Here is a 16,471-nt window from a genome sequence, read left to right on the forward strand (position 1 = left end):
CTGAATTTATGTCCTGAATTTTGACCCTTTGTCCTGAATTTTTATGCTCACTGTCCTGAATTTGAACCTATGCCAGTTGGTAACCCTACTCCTCCCTACTACCACAGCATACAGGAAGCTGAATTTACTGCCTGGCTCCCTTCTATAAGCAGTTCACAGTGGGTTACTGCCTGTAGCGCAGACAGTTATGGCCACAGCTGCTGTTACCTCAGGCTTTCCTAGTGGGATCAATAGCTTCAGAGGATGCAGGAAAGTTGCAGCAAAACAGAAGGTAGAGGCTGGCTGAGTTATTTTAACCCTTTCTATTTACCATTATTCAATACTCAACATCTCACCAGTGAATAAGAGGGTACCCTGGTTTTTGAGAAGGCACAGTGTGCAGGAACTTTGACCCATTGTCCCTCCCTTACTACCTCAGCAGCCTCCTATCTGCTGTTCCGGAGCTGCTAGTGGAAGCAAAATATGGGATCTTTTCTTCCCTGTACCAGTTGGAAGAAATTAGAAAAACAAGCAGCAAAGGGAAGGGTTCTGATCTTGCAGGCAGATGAGTGAAGCCACACTTCCCACCTCAGCATATTCACAGACTCCTTGCCGTCTTCATCCTGGCCAATGTGAAAAAGTGCAGCCCAGAGATTAGGGGTGGACGTAACTCACGTAATTTGCTGTATAGAATAATGACGTAGATTTACTGCAGAATTATGCAAGATTCTGTGTGGTAGAAAAAGGATTTCTGGTTGGCTAGGGCTTGCGCCAAAGCCAGGCAGAAACCACCACTCTAGTAAGGGCAAGAGAGTTACATGCTGAAGATAACCCCTGCGCAGCCTCTTGGTAGCTTGGAATGAGCAGTTAGGCTTATCCCAGAGGCAATGGGTAAAGCATTTGCTCAACACGCACACACAGCAGCAAAACACTAGGCACACCACAAAAAGGAACTCCACTTAATGTTATATAAAAAATAGCCTTTGTTTTATCATAAACACATTAGAAAGATAATCACACATTTACACTGTGCCAACTGGCACTAGGCAATATTAACAGGGGATTATATAAAGGACCAGGCCAATCCGACCACGGTCAGAACCATCAGAACAGGCAAGTAAATGTAAAATACAACCAGTAACCACTGTTATCATAATTACCTAAGCATTATCACATTAGCATTAGACACCATCCTAAAATATCATAGTATGACATTAGGCATATCCACATTAGGCCCAAACCTCATCAGCATAAACACATTATGCATTAGGCTTCAATAGCATACACACAGTATGCAATAATCTCATAACCATAAACATCATTAGAGGCAAAAATCAGGGTGCAGAAATCACATCACATAAATCACATTATGCAATCAAAATCACATGAGGCATGAAACACATTATTTAGCTTTGTAGTGCCTGGTACTCTACCAATCTCACCCAGAATGACCCCAGGCCATCTGGCCTTTCACCTGGGCCCTAAACGCGCTTTGTCCAGAATGTCAGGGCTTGGCTGCCAATGCAGCAGAATCCCAAAGTGCGCAATTGCACAGGCTGAAACGTGGCAGCTGCCACTAGTTGCTGTGCAGCTGTGATGAACAGCAGGCATGGGCACTCACTCTGCCATCTGGGTGGGTCCCCACTGGGACATTCTAAAACAAATGTGCAAAATGTTGCAGCTGCCCGCACTGGTGTGGAACAGCTGTGAATGAGCTAAGGGCCGGGCACCACTGTCCCTCTCCAGCCCTACTGGGACTCTATCACAAAATGCCTCCATCGTTGCAGCTGCCCTCTGTCAGGTGGGGTAGCTGTTGCAAATAAATCAGGAGGCCCTGGCACGCTGGGGCCCGCTTTGGCGAAGAAACCACAAGGGGAGGGCACTGACAATGTGCCCGACACCTCTTCTTGTTCGGGAGTGAAGACAGAAGTGCCCCAATATTGGAGCAGTCCTCTATCAGACGAGGCCGCTCAGGAAATAGGCACCATCACGGTGCCTCTATCTTGCTCCCTCCCATGCCATCCCCACTTGATGGGCTTTCTGCTGTGGGGAAGTCTCCACTCATGTGCACATTAAAGCCCCACTCACTAGACTCTGAAGGGTCTCAGTGTGCACGGAGGCCGGGTTGGCTCCCGCTCTTCTTCCGGCACATTCCTCTGCGGAGTGGGCTCCCGCTTGGATTCTCCTCTTGGTTCTACCTTCAGCACCAGGGCTCCCAACAGCTCATGGGAGCCCCACTCAGGCCAGATGCTGGCTTACGGTCAGCTCCGCTGCCTCTTCCGCTCCAGCCACGCTGCAATTGGCAGCCACGATAATTTCACCCCGCCCTCAACCAGGAACGGAGGCCTGGCTTCCGGGCCGCTCCTGGAGCGGCAGCTCTTCAAGCAATTTTTAAAGTGCGGGGTGGGGTCCCCCGAAGCACACAATGCAGGGTGGGCACTCGCTACTTAAATAGGCATAAAGTAGGGTAGGCACACACTTGAAGGAGGAACCAAACAGCGGGGTGGACTCCTGCAAAGCACACAATGCGGGGTGGACATCCTCTGCTTAGATAGACATTAAGCGGGCTAGGCACCCGTTTCACTGAGGCACCAAACAGTAGGGTGGGATCCCGCCACAGCACGCCAAGCGGGTGGGCACCTCTCCTTGCCGCAACTCGGGGGACTACCTACACTGGGGATTTCCTCTCTCTCCGTGCAGGGCTGCAGACCCTCACAATGCTCCTTTCTGGAATGCAAATTCAGAGCGCTCATGAGGCGCTAGGGGCATAAAGTCCAAAGCATAGTCCTAGGTCCATGGGGCATAGCTGGGCGCAGGGAGGCCAGCACACAGGGCCCTCCAGCAGGGAGGCAAGCCCTCATGGCGGTTCCTCCTGGTCCCCCAGTGGCAGCAACCCCCTAGCAAGTCCAGAAACAGCACCTTTACATGGGGTCACAGTCCCTACATTTATATTAACATTTCATTTGTCTGCAGTTCAGGGAATTACGGGAACCAGATGCAACTCGTTCAAATGGGATTTGGAGCACTATGTTGAGAGAGTGCCTCTTCTCCATTGTTAGGTGGGGCCTCGTCATCTGACACACCACAGGGGGGCAGAGCCAGCATTCACTAGGGTGGGCAGGCACAATCCTATTAAAGGACCAGGGACTTCTCCTCCCACTACTCCAAATACAGATGTCCCATTCAGCCTAGCACTAACTCACCCTGCCCCTCCTGGAGCCGCACACACCTCCCAGCCCCTGTCACTCAAAAGCCAGACATGCAAGTCACATCAGGCAGGCAGACACATAGCACACAGAAATGCCACCTTCTAAAAGTGGCATTTCTAAAATCGTCATAATAAATCTGCGGAAACCATTGCGAAGCATTTATTATCCCTATTCCAAACATTCTAAACATGACCACTCTGTGCCTCTCACATCAGGAATTACCACTGAAACTCTTATCAGGGAATCCCCAAGACATTACTATGGAAGGGCAGCCCCACAGTAGTGATAAACCAAAATGGCTGTTTGTCACTTCCAGGACATGTCACACACTTAAGGTACATGTCCTATCTTTTACCTACAATGCACCCTGCCCATAGGTCTAGCTAAGGCCTACCTTAGGGGTGACTGACATGCAGTAAATAGGGGGTCACAGACATGGCACACACTTTAGGTGCCATGTCACAGCGACATTGACACTGTTCCCACAGGCCCTGCAATGGCAGAGGCCTGAGATAGGTTTGCAAGGCTACTTTGGTGGGTGGTGCAATCAGAGCTGCAAGCCCAGCAGTAGCATTTAATTTACCAGCCTTCGGTATATGAGATACCACAATCTTACCATTTTTCACACAGAGAGCACATGCAATTTACACAGGACAGCAGTGCTAAAGTGTCCAGAGTCCTAAAACCACCAACACCATGTCAGAAAAAAGGCTGGGAGAAACGCAAAGAGTTTAGGGATGACTGTTGTAAATGCTTATGTTCTTTAGTTTCCTTATGGTTCTTGTCCTTTCTTTGTGTCCATTCCCATTTATCTTCTAGAACTATAGAATGTTCTTTATGTGTTCTCTTAGCCAGCGGATTCCAGATCTGGCAGTTACCAGTCTGGTCAGCTGGGGAGTGTTTGCTGTTGCCTATGCTCTACAATAAATCCACACTTACCTGTTGAAGACTTCGAGTCCATCTATTGATTTACTTGCATTAATGACCCTGCAAAAAGGGCCAAGTCCAACACTGTGTAATTATATCTTATCTACGTTTGCAGAATATGGTCGCTGACCTCAGGGTATTGAGGTTCTTTTTAGATTAGGGGTCACCCTCTTTGCGTTCATGGCAGCTATCTATCTCCCGATTCCCTCTCAGGGACATTACTCAGGAAACACTAGGAATAGCATATATTATCCCTTCACATTGGCCAAATATGAAATACTGTTTCCACAGACTAAGGATTACATTGGCCTCTGGGGCCCAGCTCTTTCCACACACACACACACACAGCACCTTCCACTGTGTTATAGCCTTTACATGGGGACAGCCCCAGCCTGTCATAGATATTTTGTGACATCGAATTACTAGCTCTGTGCAACTCCTTCAGGGTGACATTTGGAAAGCCAGGTCTAACCATGCCTTTCTCAGGCTAGCATTGGAGTGTGACTGGGACATAAAGTCACCACCCCACACACACTGCACACACACATCCTTGGGGAAAGTGCCTTTATTCTTAAAGCTCCTTTTCTGGTGCATTAGCCTTTGACCGGAAGTGTGCGTAAAGAAAGAAAGAGCTGTGTGAATGTGTCAGTACTGGGATACTAGGATAAACTAGCATTCGGGTTGGTTAGAAGTACTCTACAAATATTTGTTTCAGTACTGCACCTATAAGGTGCGCTGTAAATCTCAAAAGAGGAGCGCTGTGTGAGGTCTCAGTACTCAAAACACTAGGGCACCACACATAATGCAACTCAAACTAGAAGCGCAGTTTGCAACCATTCTGGGTATCTCTGTTCTCCAATATCATGGTGCACTACAAACCATGGTAGAGGTGAACTAAGGGAGCAAACCATGGTAGAGGTGAACTAAGGGAGCTCTATGAAGATCTCATTGTTCTCTGGCGGGTTGTGTGATCTTTGTAGCTGTTTACATGAGGGAAGGTAGGACTGAGGTCCATTGAATGAACTCTTGTGTGAAGAGTTTGTTAGCTTATAATGTTGCTGGATACCAGGGACTACCGTAGGCATTTAAAACTCAAGTTAGGCATCTCATGTTCAACTTGGACATGTGGTGACTGTCTGACATATAATAGCTGTTCCTTGATAGGTGTTAGATGTGTCCCTGACATATTGTTGCATCAATCTAAATAATATATAGGTGTCTACTAAACTGCAACTTTATTTTCTCGGTGCCTCTTTCCCCATTTTCTCAATTTTGACATATGCTAGTTTTCACCTCTGGCTACAGACAGCTGATGTTACCTTCTAGCAGCACTAATGAGTTCCATACTGCCAGAGCCTCAGCATAATGCAGACAGATACATTTAGCAATCAAAAACCGTATGTCACAGGTGAAGCAGCTGCAGTCTCTTTCCTCTCCACGATGTCAAATGCAGGCAATAGCGGTGTTCTATGCAGCAGTGTGTAGACTGATGTGTTCTTTGATTTCAAAGCACAAATCAATAAAAAAAATGGATTATAAAGAAGCTGCACAGAATACAGGTGTAACCCTATGCCTAGTTTGTTTATTGCAGGGAAGCCTGACACGTAGGATATGCAAATGCTTAAAGAGGTTTCACCGTAAATGATGCATCTGCTATTCATGGTGAATATATTGTATTCTTTAAATATGCCAAGGGTCTTTAGTTCAACCATTGCCATTGGCTTCTTTGGCAGATAAACTTTGAGCCATTGGCTTGATACATTGTCAATCAAATCTTAGGAGTATTTTAGTCCCACCTTTTTAGTATTGGCTGTCCTGGCTTATCCTTCCACCTCCTCTGGAATGTACGATGGACTATTTTACATCTGAAAACTCCACTCTGTCATCACATATTTAATTCATTAGCTCAAAAATGAATTGTATAAAAAAGCGATCTATGTTTAGGTCTCACCTGCAGCTTTTGAAGACCTATTGGGTCAGACCCTTGCACATGATTTGATGGCTTGCTTGTCTATCTCAGCTCGATGCTTCTGCTTTGATGGCTCTCCAACTTAGATCCTGTACCATCATTTTGATTGGATAACATGTATCGTTCCACTGTTTAACTAATGGAACTTATTTTTCATTTGCGTTTTAGCACTGCATGGGAGCACATGGCTTTCCTTGCTATTTCTACTATCTTCCCTCTCCCAACTGCCTATCAGCACTCACATCCCCAAAGGTGCGTTTCTGTTGTGCTCCTCTCCTTCCAACCCCAAAGCATTGTTTTTATTAATTACGGGCCTCATTTATGAAAAGTGACGCATCGCTGCGTGAAAACAGCGATGCGTCACTTTTCACTGCGTCCTCCTTGCGAGACCAATGATGTGTCATATTAACAGTAAGACGCATCATGGCGCAAGGAGTTACAGATACGTCAGTATTTCTGACGTATCTGTATGGCGCAAAAGTGATGCATTGCTGGAGTGTGCCACAAAAGTGACGCAACTCCAGCAATGTGTCCTTTCACATGGGGCAATCCCCATGTGAAAGGGTCTGCGTCAGTCTTACGCCTGCTGTGAGGCAGGCGTAAGAAATTGACGCATTTGTGTCCTAGAAGTCGCGCAGTGAACTTTTATAGATTTCACTGCGTCACTTTTATGACCCTATCTTGCGCCAGAACGCCCCCTCTGCATACAATATACCTGGCGTAGGTATAATGTAGCACAGGGGTTTACAAAGTGACGCATCTACCTAGATGCGTCACTTTGTAAATATGGTGCAACATAGGACATATTTACGTTGCTGGTGCGTCACAAAAAGTGACGCACCAGCGTTGTAAAAGTGACGCACAGCCTCATAAATGATGCCCTTAGTTTTTTGCCAGGTTAAGCAGCTGAACATTGCTAGCAAGTTGCTAGCTTCCCTACTTGTCCGTGCATGTGAATGCAAGGCAGCTGTCTTCAAATGCTTCCCCATAAAGTTTGAGAAGAAGGAAGCATTGTAATTGGAATTGGAAGTGGATTTGTAGAGCGCGTGGCTACCAAGGGGAGTCCCAGAGCTGGTCTCGAACAATTTAGCCAGGGAACGGATGTGACCTAGGGGAAGAGCCAGGTTTTTAGGAGCTTACGCAATTTTGATAAGTTGGTTTCCCTCCGCATGTTCAGGGGGAGGGAGTTCCACAGCTTGGGGGCATTATACGAAAAAAGGCGTCCTCCTGACCGCGCCTTCTTGATCCTTGGGACGTAAGCCAAAAGGAGGTGATCAGATTGTATCTTCCTGTTGTCTTTGTATGGTTTAATCAGGGTTTTCAGAATCGGGTGCCCTTATTCTGGAGGATCTTATGTGTTATGCAGAGGGATTTGAAATTAATTCTCTCTTGGATCGGGAGCCAGTGTAGTGAGTTTAGGGCAGGCTTGGCAGAGCTTCTGTTTTTTGTGCCTGTTAGCAGCCTAGCAGCCAAGTTCTGGACAAGTTGGAGTTTGTTTGTGACTGATTTTGGGGCGTCAAAATAAAGGGCCTTCCCGTAATCTAGTCTGGAGAGAATGAGGCCCTGAATAAGAGTTTTTTGGAGTGTGGGGTAGGAAGGGGAGAATTTTTCGAGTGGTGCGAAGAAGGCCAAAGCAAATTCCCACGGTTTTCCTGGCTTGGCTTTGAAAAGTAAGGTCCTGGTCAAGCCAGACACCCAGAATTTATATTTCTTTCTTAGGGGAAGGAGCTTGTCCCATGCAGGTTGGCCACATCAGTTTGGGCGAGAGTTTGGATTGATTGCCTAGCACTAGGATCTCTGATTTGTCTCCGTTTAGTTTGAGGAGGGACTTGCTCATCCAGCTGGAGATTTCTTTGAGACAGAAGCAAAGGTTTTCTGAGGAGTGGTCTGTCTGTTCAAGGGAGACAGCAAGTTGGGTGTCGTCTGCGTACGTGACCAGCTTAATGCCAAAAGGGACTACAATTTCCTCTAGTGGGGACATGTACACATTGAAAAGTGTAGAGCTTAGGGAAGAGCCCAGAGGGACCCCGCATTGGAGTGGAATAGCTCTGGATCGAGTGTTGCCTTCAGAAACCTGAAATGTTCTGTTTTCTAAGAAGGACTTGAGCCAGGATAGGGCTGTCCCTTTGACTCCTTTGCTGTTTAGACGGTGAACAATGATACGATGGTCCACCGTATCAAAAGCAGTGCTTAAGTCTAGGAGGATTACTGCTGCTGATCCACCCAAATCTAGGAACGTTCGCGCTTCTTCTACAACTGCCAGCAGGGTGGTATCAGTGCCTTGGCCAGCCCGGAAACCTGTTTGCGAGCAGTGTAGAAGGCCATTAGATTCAAGGAAGGTGGAGAGCTGTTGGTTAACAATTTTTTCTGCCACCTTGCTAATTCCAGGTAGTAAGGAGATGGGCCGGTAGTTGCCCAACTCTAAGGGGTCCAGATGAGGTTTCTTTAGTAGTGCTCTTACTGTGGCTTTTTTCCAGTTGGGGGGAACAGTACCCTGTTCTAGTGAGGTGTTTATTAAGTTGGTGATGGGGGAGGTGATGGTAGGTGTCACCAGTTTCAGGATGTTAAAAGATGCAGAGTCACCGGGGGAACCACTTTGGATTGAATTTAAAATGTAAGGAAGCGTCTCCACGGTGAGGGGGGAGAAGGAGTCTAGGTGGCGGGTGTTGATTGCGTGAGTCAGGGGGTGGTGTCCTGGTGGGTGGCCGGGGGCTGGGAGGGTTTTTAGAATATTTGAATTTTGGTGGAAAAAAATTCCACCAGTTCGTTGCATCTACAACCAGAGGGGTCGGTGACAGGGGGTGGGTCTGAGACTTTCAAGAGTTTTTTAACGATGCAGAATGTTTCCATGGAGGAGTTGGCAGAGGCTTAAATTTATTCTTCGAAAAAGCCGCCTGGGTGGTTTTCAGGCTGGCTTTGTAGGACCTGATGGCTCCTCTGTATTCTATTTTTTTATTATTGGCCCAGTCCTTCCTCCATGAACGTTCAAGTTTCAAGTTTTTTACATTGTTTTTTTCAGTCGCGGAGTTCTGGGGTAACCCAAGGGGATTTGAAGGTACTATTATTTTTAGGTAGGATTTTTTTTGGCAGGACTTGGTCTAAAGAGTTTTCAATCCAGGATTAAATGTGCTTATCTGCTGAGAGTGGGTCTAATTCTAGTGTGGAGGTAGTTAGTTTGAGTTCGCGTCTCCAGTCTTCAAGGACTAGTTTTGACCAAGGGCGTTCTGGTAGGCGAGGTGATGGCCCATGGGGGGGGGGGTTGGTGATGGTTTGCCAGGTGAATGGTACTAGGAAGTGGTCAGACCATGGCATTCTGAGGTGGTTGCCATGTCTACATGGACAAGGCAACCATTTGGAGGAATAAAAGCATTGGCAAAGCCAATAGGGCTGCTCGCACATTTTGAAGGGCTAGAAGTACTGGATTTGCCAATTCTTGTTTAATTTGTTTTGCACTACAGCACATACTAAACTCTCACTCACAAGTTTTTTTAAACACTCAAGTGCAAGCATCAAACCTATTTCCCGTGCCAGTGCTTGTTTGTGAGTGGTGTCATTTTCTATGATATTACCTAGGATAACATTTGTGTAACATCATATGTGTTGTCAGAGTGGTGGCCACGTGACATCACTATCTGGGTTGTTAAAGGTTTCAAGTGGCATGTGATATAACTTCCACTACCCCAGGCATCTCCTTGAACCGACATCTATGGGAGTTACCATCAAGAATGCTCTCACACCCCTTACGTTAGTTAAACTCACTGATTGAAACCTATCGTTGTCACTTAGGGCTTTTCAACACAACAAACAGTATAATTAGGGCCACTGGATTTATACGATTATGCGGCCGATGCATTTTCTGCATATATATTTGAGGAATTTGCCACATCCTCCATCTTCTGCTGCATAATCTGCAGATTTTAACAAAAAAATGTTTCTCCTAAAAATTGATTAAAAGTTTCTAAAAAAGGAGCAAAATATGATATTCGCTGGGGAAGGTTCTTTGCAAAGGTTGACTGGGCATATTTTTGTTGCTTATTGCTGTATTTGGATGTCAGACTGGTACTATTTAGGCGGAACCTTTGCCCGGATAGTGATAACGTGTAAAAATGTCAAAATAATGAGGTAATACTACCACATAAAATGCCACATGAGGCTGCATTATTTGCCCTTTCTTGCTGCAGAATTTGAAAACCCTGCTGTATAATTTGGCACTCCTTGCCATGTATTTCCAGTGGTCCTTAGTATAATCCTGTCAAGTTTTCAGAATATTCATATGAATATCCTGAAAACACACTAAAATGTTAATATTCAGTGGGTTGACGAGACCAGTTCAAATGTAAACCAAAAGAACACCAGCATATTTACTTGTTTGTAAACAATGAATCCTCAGGAAGCAAGGACCCATATCTCATATTATAATCTTAAAGCTGAAGAGTAGCCAACCGTAGGTGTTTTGGAATAGCTGAACTATATTCCAAAATACAAGTTTTTCAAGTCACCACAAAGAAACGTTGGGTCAGCAGCTGTTGCCTTTGCAATAGGTTAACCTGATACTGGCTGAGCGTTACCTTAGAAATTCCATCATCCTTCTGAGGCATGGTACTGCTCAGCTGTCTCGCTTTTCTCCTGCCGAGAACCTTACATTTGGCCTTTGCACGCCTGTTTTGCTTCTCCCCTTTCTAACTCTATACATCTGGGCTTTGCACTCCATTGTGCTTTGCTCTTGCATAGAACCTTACATCTGGGCTATGACGCCTGCCTTGCGTTGCTCCTTCTTAGATTGATACATTGAGGCTTTGCATGTCTGCCTTTCTTTGCTCCTCCCTAGATCTATACATCGGGGCTGTGCATTTCTGCCTTGCTTTGCTCCTCCCTAGATCTATACATCTGGGCTTTGCACGCCTGCTATGCTTATTTATTTATTTATTTAAGAATTTTGTATAGCGCGAACGTGACCCTTGGGTATCAGAGCGCTTCACATTACATGAGGTGGTCTAGAGATACATCTTGTATAACAGACATTCCACAGAAACATCAGGTAGCTTCATAAAGAGTCATACCTGTTAGCCTAACATACCTATATGAGGTAAGTATTTAGATACATCTTGGCAAGGAAGGAGTACTGGGATTTTTAGTACCTAATAGTTCTGAAGTGTGATTTCTCTAAGCACTCTCCCTCCCTGAGACAGTTAATGTTTCTCTCCAATATCGCTGGTGATTTTCTCTTTTAATTACAAGGCTGATCTGTTTCGTAACATCTATGTCACGGTGCTAGTGAAGAGCTGTCTTGCCTATGGTAGAAACTTACTCATAAGTAAGATCTTAGATTCCCTTTTCAATGTTGCTGTGTTAGGAATTCTCCTAATGTTTGGAGGGAGTGAGTTCCAGATTCTGGGGGCTGCTCCAGAGAAAGCCCTATCATATGTTTTCTTCCGGAAGATGGGTGGTCGTAGCAACAGCTCCTTGGCACTCCTGGCAGGTCTGTTTCCTCCTGATAACTCAATTTTCTGGGCCAGGTATCTCAGTGAATTGTAGTGGAGCGCTTTATGGGTAATACATGCCATTTTTAGTTGAATCCTGGCTTCATACGGTAGCCAATTTAGTGCTTTCAGGTGTGGCGAGATATGGTCGAATTTCCTCGATCCGGAGATGAGTCTTGCAGCTGCATTGAGGCATGCTTTTAGAGGTGCTGTTGAAATGTTTGGTAGTCCTGCTAAGGTTGTACATCCATACTCGATCCTTGAGATAACCAAGGATTGGACTGCCATTTTGAGATCCGCCGTAGAGATGAATAGTTTCACTTTCCTAATGTAGTTTAGATGGAAACTGGCATTTTTTGCCATATTTTTGATGTGGGTTTTCATGTTAAGGTTCACATTCAGCGTGATTCCTAGTGAGTTCACTGAATCCACAAGAGTGGGGGTGCAATTTAATGCTGTGATCAGTTTGGTCCATTCCTCTACTTCTGTGTGGTTCTTTGGTGGTGAGATTAATAGGAATTCTGTTTTTTGTGCATTTAACTTCAGATGATTGTAAGTTAACCATTGTAGTCACGTTTTTAGTGCCTCATTCATTAACTTGATGTCTTTGGGAGATGTGATCTTGATGTATATCTGCGTGTCATCAGCGTACATGTGAAAGTCAATCTTCGAGTTTCGGAGAATTTCTGTGAGAGGTTCGACATACAAGTTGAATAGAGATGGAGATAATGTAGATCCTTGGGGAACTCCAATTGTGTTAGGGCAGGATGGTGATAGTGTCTGGTTGACCAGGAATCTTTACGTTCTATTCTGAAGGAATGATTCAAACCATTTCAGCGCATTTCCAGACATTACCATCCTGTCATGAAGTCTGGTTAGTAGTTTTTCATGATTTACCGTGTCAAATGCCGATGACAGGTCAAGAAGGACTAGCAGACATGTTTGATTCTGGTCTAGGGTCTGTAGTGCGTCATCGACAATATGTAGGATCGCTGTTTTTGTGCTCTGTCCTGTTCTGAAGCCCGACTGGCAGTCGTCCAATAGCGTGAAATTGGCGATGTGATTGCGCAATTGATTCTGCACGCATTTCTCAATTAATTTGGCAAGTAATGGGATATTGGTAACTGGGCGAAAGTTATTAGGATCTGCCGGGTCCGCTGTAGGTTTTTTGATGATGGGGACTACTTGGCCAGTTTAAAGGCAATCTGGCAGGATCCCTTGGGAAAGAGAGGCATTTATTATTTTTGTCCAAATTGGAATGATGATATGGCTGATCTCTTTCAAACATTTTGAGGGAAGTGGGTCGTTATAGTGGTTATTAGGTTTAATGTCCAGAAGTGTTTTGGCAATGGTATATTGGTCATACAATTTGAAGGTATTCCACTGAGCCTTGTTTTTGTCCTCCTATGCGTTTTCCTAAAAGTTTGCATCTGGGCTCTGATCACCTGACTCGCTTTGCTCCTGCCCGGAGTCTCATATCCTGGGGGCTGCCCCCAGGTCTTGCTTTGAAACCTGCTAGTCCCTCGCCCTTTCCTAGAACATGTTGGAGGTATTTTGCATATGCACCAGGAACCAACTTTCAAGGCTAATTAAGCTGGACTCTTACCCGTTATGGGGTATACTGGAGAAGAAAGGAGAAGGATCTGGTCATTGAAGTGCCATTTCAAGCTTTTTAGGACTATGTGTTTGTGGTGTAACGTCTCTGTGCAAACTGTGAAATCGATTTGTACAGAAGGCAGAATTGGCTGTAGGGATTTAAAAGTAAGGATGCTAAAACTGTTAAAATCATACGACTGATGAATTTGGTGACTCCCTTATACCCCTGACAGATGTGCTCACTAAAAGCATATGCAAATGAAGCGAGGCAGAGAACGTGCCTGCTGGTTTATGATCTTCAGGAATAAAATAGCACCTACCACAATAACCCAGATTGTCTTGCTTTGCAGTTCGACAACTAGCCCCTGTTGTGCTAACCGTCTTGATATCTCCATAGCAGCCAACTCCGGTGGAGAGACCTGAAGAGAGGAAAGAAAAAGCGTCACCTAACTCAAACTGCATGCAAAATTTTAGATTTTTGATTGATCACGTGGTGTCATATATTTACTCTCTGTGGACTGGCCATGGGTCAGATCATAGCAAATGATTTGTACACGAGGAAATTTCATCATCTCTGTGAAATTTCCTTGTGAGCCAACTGCATTTGCAAAATTAAAATCCTGACATTCTTGATTGTTTGAATCTACGCCAGGCTTCTCCGGCGAATACCTCGTGAGCTCCTTATAGCGCTCCTTCTACCTGGAAGTAGCTCCCCTGTTTGCAGCCACCACACTGATAGAAAGTTTAGCTGGGTTAAAATAAAATATATATATATATATAAACTGAAAGGTGTGTCTTTGCAATGAAAATGTGTGTGTTGCTATAGCTCATAAGCTGATGTTTAGAGAAAATGGATTTTCAAAGTAAATGTAAAGCTTATGTTTGAGTGATAAATCATGCAATATTACTAATATAACCCTGGTGACTGGGCCATTGCAACAATTACTGCCTAGTAGTACCCATGTAGAAGAATTCCAAATGGAATGTTTGTCTAAATTAGTGCATGGTGCACTGAAGTGATCACTGCTGGTAATCTTGCATGGGGTGGCCATTTAAGTTGTCTTATCTTTTTTGGGCACTATTACATTATTAATGCTCATAAACAGTTCAGGTGTATCTCTGGACACTGCAGTTTTGCATCCAATCATGCATTGCACACTCGTGGCCAAGAGTGTGCCAGTGATATGTCCAAAATGAAGTGTGCCATGGTCATGAGGTTAATAAACAGCTGCAGGCACAGGCTTCTGCAGGCCCTGACACTGAACAACCAGCCTATCTTGGTGTCCTTTTATAAGGTACTCCTCCCACATGCGCCCCACTCACAATGGGGCTGAATAATGGCAACGAACTATGGGATTTTGCTGGACACCCCTGCCATGCAGCAGAACCTAAAGGAAGCAGACATATCAGGAAGTGCAACTTAAAGGCAAGTGAGGAGCACAAGGTCTGATGCTAAAACCGTGGAAGTTATACCTGCTCAATCCTTAGTTAGTGAAGCAAAACGACAACGCAACTGACTGCACAGACAGTCTGGCCAAGTCCACCATAAGTCTGAAGCAACCAAGCTGACCCTCATTCTCATTCCTTTTATGTTCATGGAACGCCTTCCTATCTTGCAATATCCTTATCATTTACGGTAGGGGGTACTTTACCCCACATATTCTAAGTCACTGAAGTAGTGTGTGCCCTTATTTCTGTAGATGCATGACCACTCACTATCCCTGCTCCCTGCCAGTGTCCTACTCTCATTAACCACTGCAGCTCTAGTTTCTTAACCACTTCGATGCTAATGACGAGCTCAGCTCGTCATCAGCTACGGCGCTCGTATGCTGATGACGAGCTGAGCTCGTCATGTAACGCGGTATTTTAAAAAACGCCGCACACAGCGGGAAAAGCCGCCGCAGCGATGCGGTTAACATATCTATTATCATCCCAGGCCCTGCATCTGTCTACCCCTAGCCCCTGAGCAACAATGGAGTATACCTCTACACCTAGGTATTGACTTGGCAACCAACTGGTCACTGACCCAGGTTCCAGAACCATTTGAATTGGCTCTCTTATTCCTACCATTCTGAAGACTCTTACTCTGTATTCCAGTAAGGCTGCCCTTCTTTTTGTGTTTGTTGATATTTTTACCACCTCGTTCCTAAGTTTAGAGACGTATTCATTTGCAATGATATGGCTCTTTCCTAATGCTGAATTATTTAAGTGCAATGTTGTGTACCAATCGGTTTCTGAGCTCGAAACCCTCTACCACTTCATGGAGTTAGCCTTGATTGATCACTCTCTACTGCTTCAATCAATACTTAAATTACTCTCCACTGCTTGAAAATCAACCGTACAAAAGAGGAGCTTGGTTATCCAATTGGACTGCAGTAGTGGCACCACTTCTAAGTGACTGTGCAGTGCCAGCCACTGATACTCACCACTAGCCACGGGCTGCCTATGGCCCATAGAACATGCCTCTCATGATTCATTTACATTTTCAGGAAGTAATTATGGGAGGCTGCTGTTCCTCCCCCTCCTCTTGACTCAGAGATGAGAGTACCAACTCAGATCTCAGGTAGGGCATCTGCACTTTCCCAGGTGCCAGCTCGCAAGGTCAGGGAGGATCTGGCCTCTTCTCCCTTGATGGAGCACTGCTTTCCATAGTTAGAGATCCCAAAGTACATGGTAAGGATCTTTATGCGTTCAGTGCTTCAGATGGTGTGGCAGATACACTGAAGACAGAGCAGTTTGCAGAATGGATGCTCGAGGCAGACGTATTTATTTTATTGTAACCAACTCCCAAACACCAGTATACAAGCAGTGGCCTCCTTAACCCATGGTGAGTCTCCACGTTATGACGTGCTGCAAGACATGAAGACCACACCCAATAGGATTGGTCATAGTGGTGCTTTGGTGAATATTAGTGTGAAGGAGATGGAGGGGAGGGTGGACAGAGTAGAAGGACAAAAACTTTGGACAGAAAATGCTGAAGTTGGGATCTAAAGAAGATGACATTTGAAATTAGGAGACATTTTTTAAAAAACATGCAACTAGTGATCCAATGGAGCAGGAGGTGAAATGCAGTGACACACTGCCAGAACTGTGCAAATAATTCAACTAGACGTTCCTGATTATATGAACTGAATGATCTCCCGGTGATTTTAATTTGCTTTTTCAGATATGTCTTGAGTAATGAAACCCCCACCGTGAGACTGGGGGTGACATGAGCAGCCTCCAGGAAAAGAGACTTGAAATGTATGTATTGTGAGAGACTACTGAGCCATGGGAAACAAATGAGGAACAAAGAGCTGCAAGCTATGAAG

The 16,471-nt window shown here is 45.1% G+C and overlaps 1 protein-coding gene across 1 annotated transcript in view; it reads right to left on the bottom strand.

The window, feature by feature from the left end:
- Positions 1-16,471, bottom strand: part of LOC147697177 (lysozyme g-like) — a 37,740-nt gene that overhangs the window by 16,221 nt on the left and 5,048 nt on the right. Inside the window, exon 3 of the mRNA XM_086934235.1 lies at positions 13,481-13,579. Within this exon, the coding sequence (XP_086790361.1) occupies positions 13,481-13,579 (99 nt within the window). The remainder of the gene's footprint in view (positions 1-13,480; positions 13,580-16,471) is intronic.

Source organism: Lissotriton vulgaris, chromosome 8 (assembly GCF_964263255.1).
Source record: "Lissotriton vulgaris chromosome 8, aLisVul1.2, whole genome shotgun sequence".
Lineage (NCBI taxonomy): Eukaryota > Metazoa > Chordata > Amphibia > Caudata > Salamandridae > Lissotriton > Lissotriton vulgaris.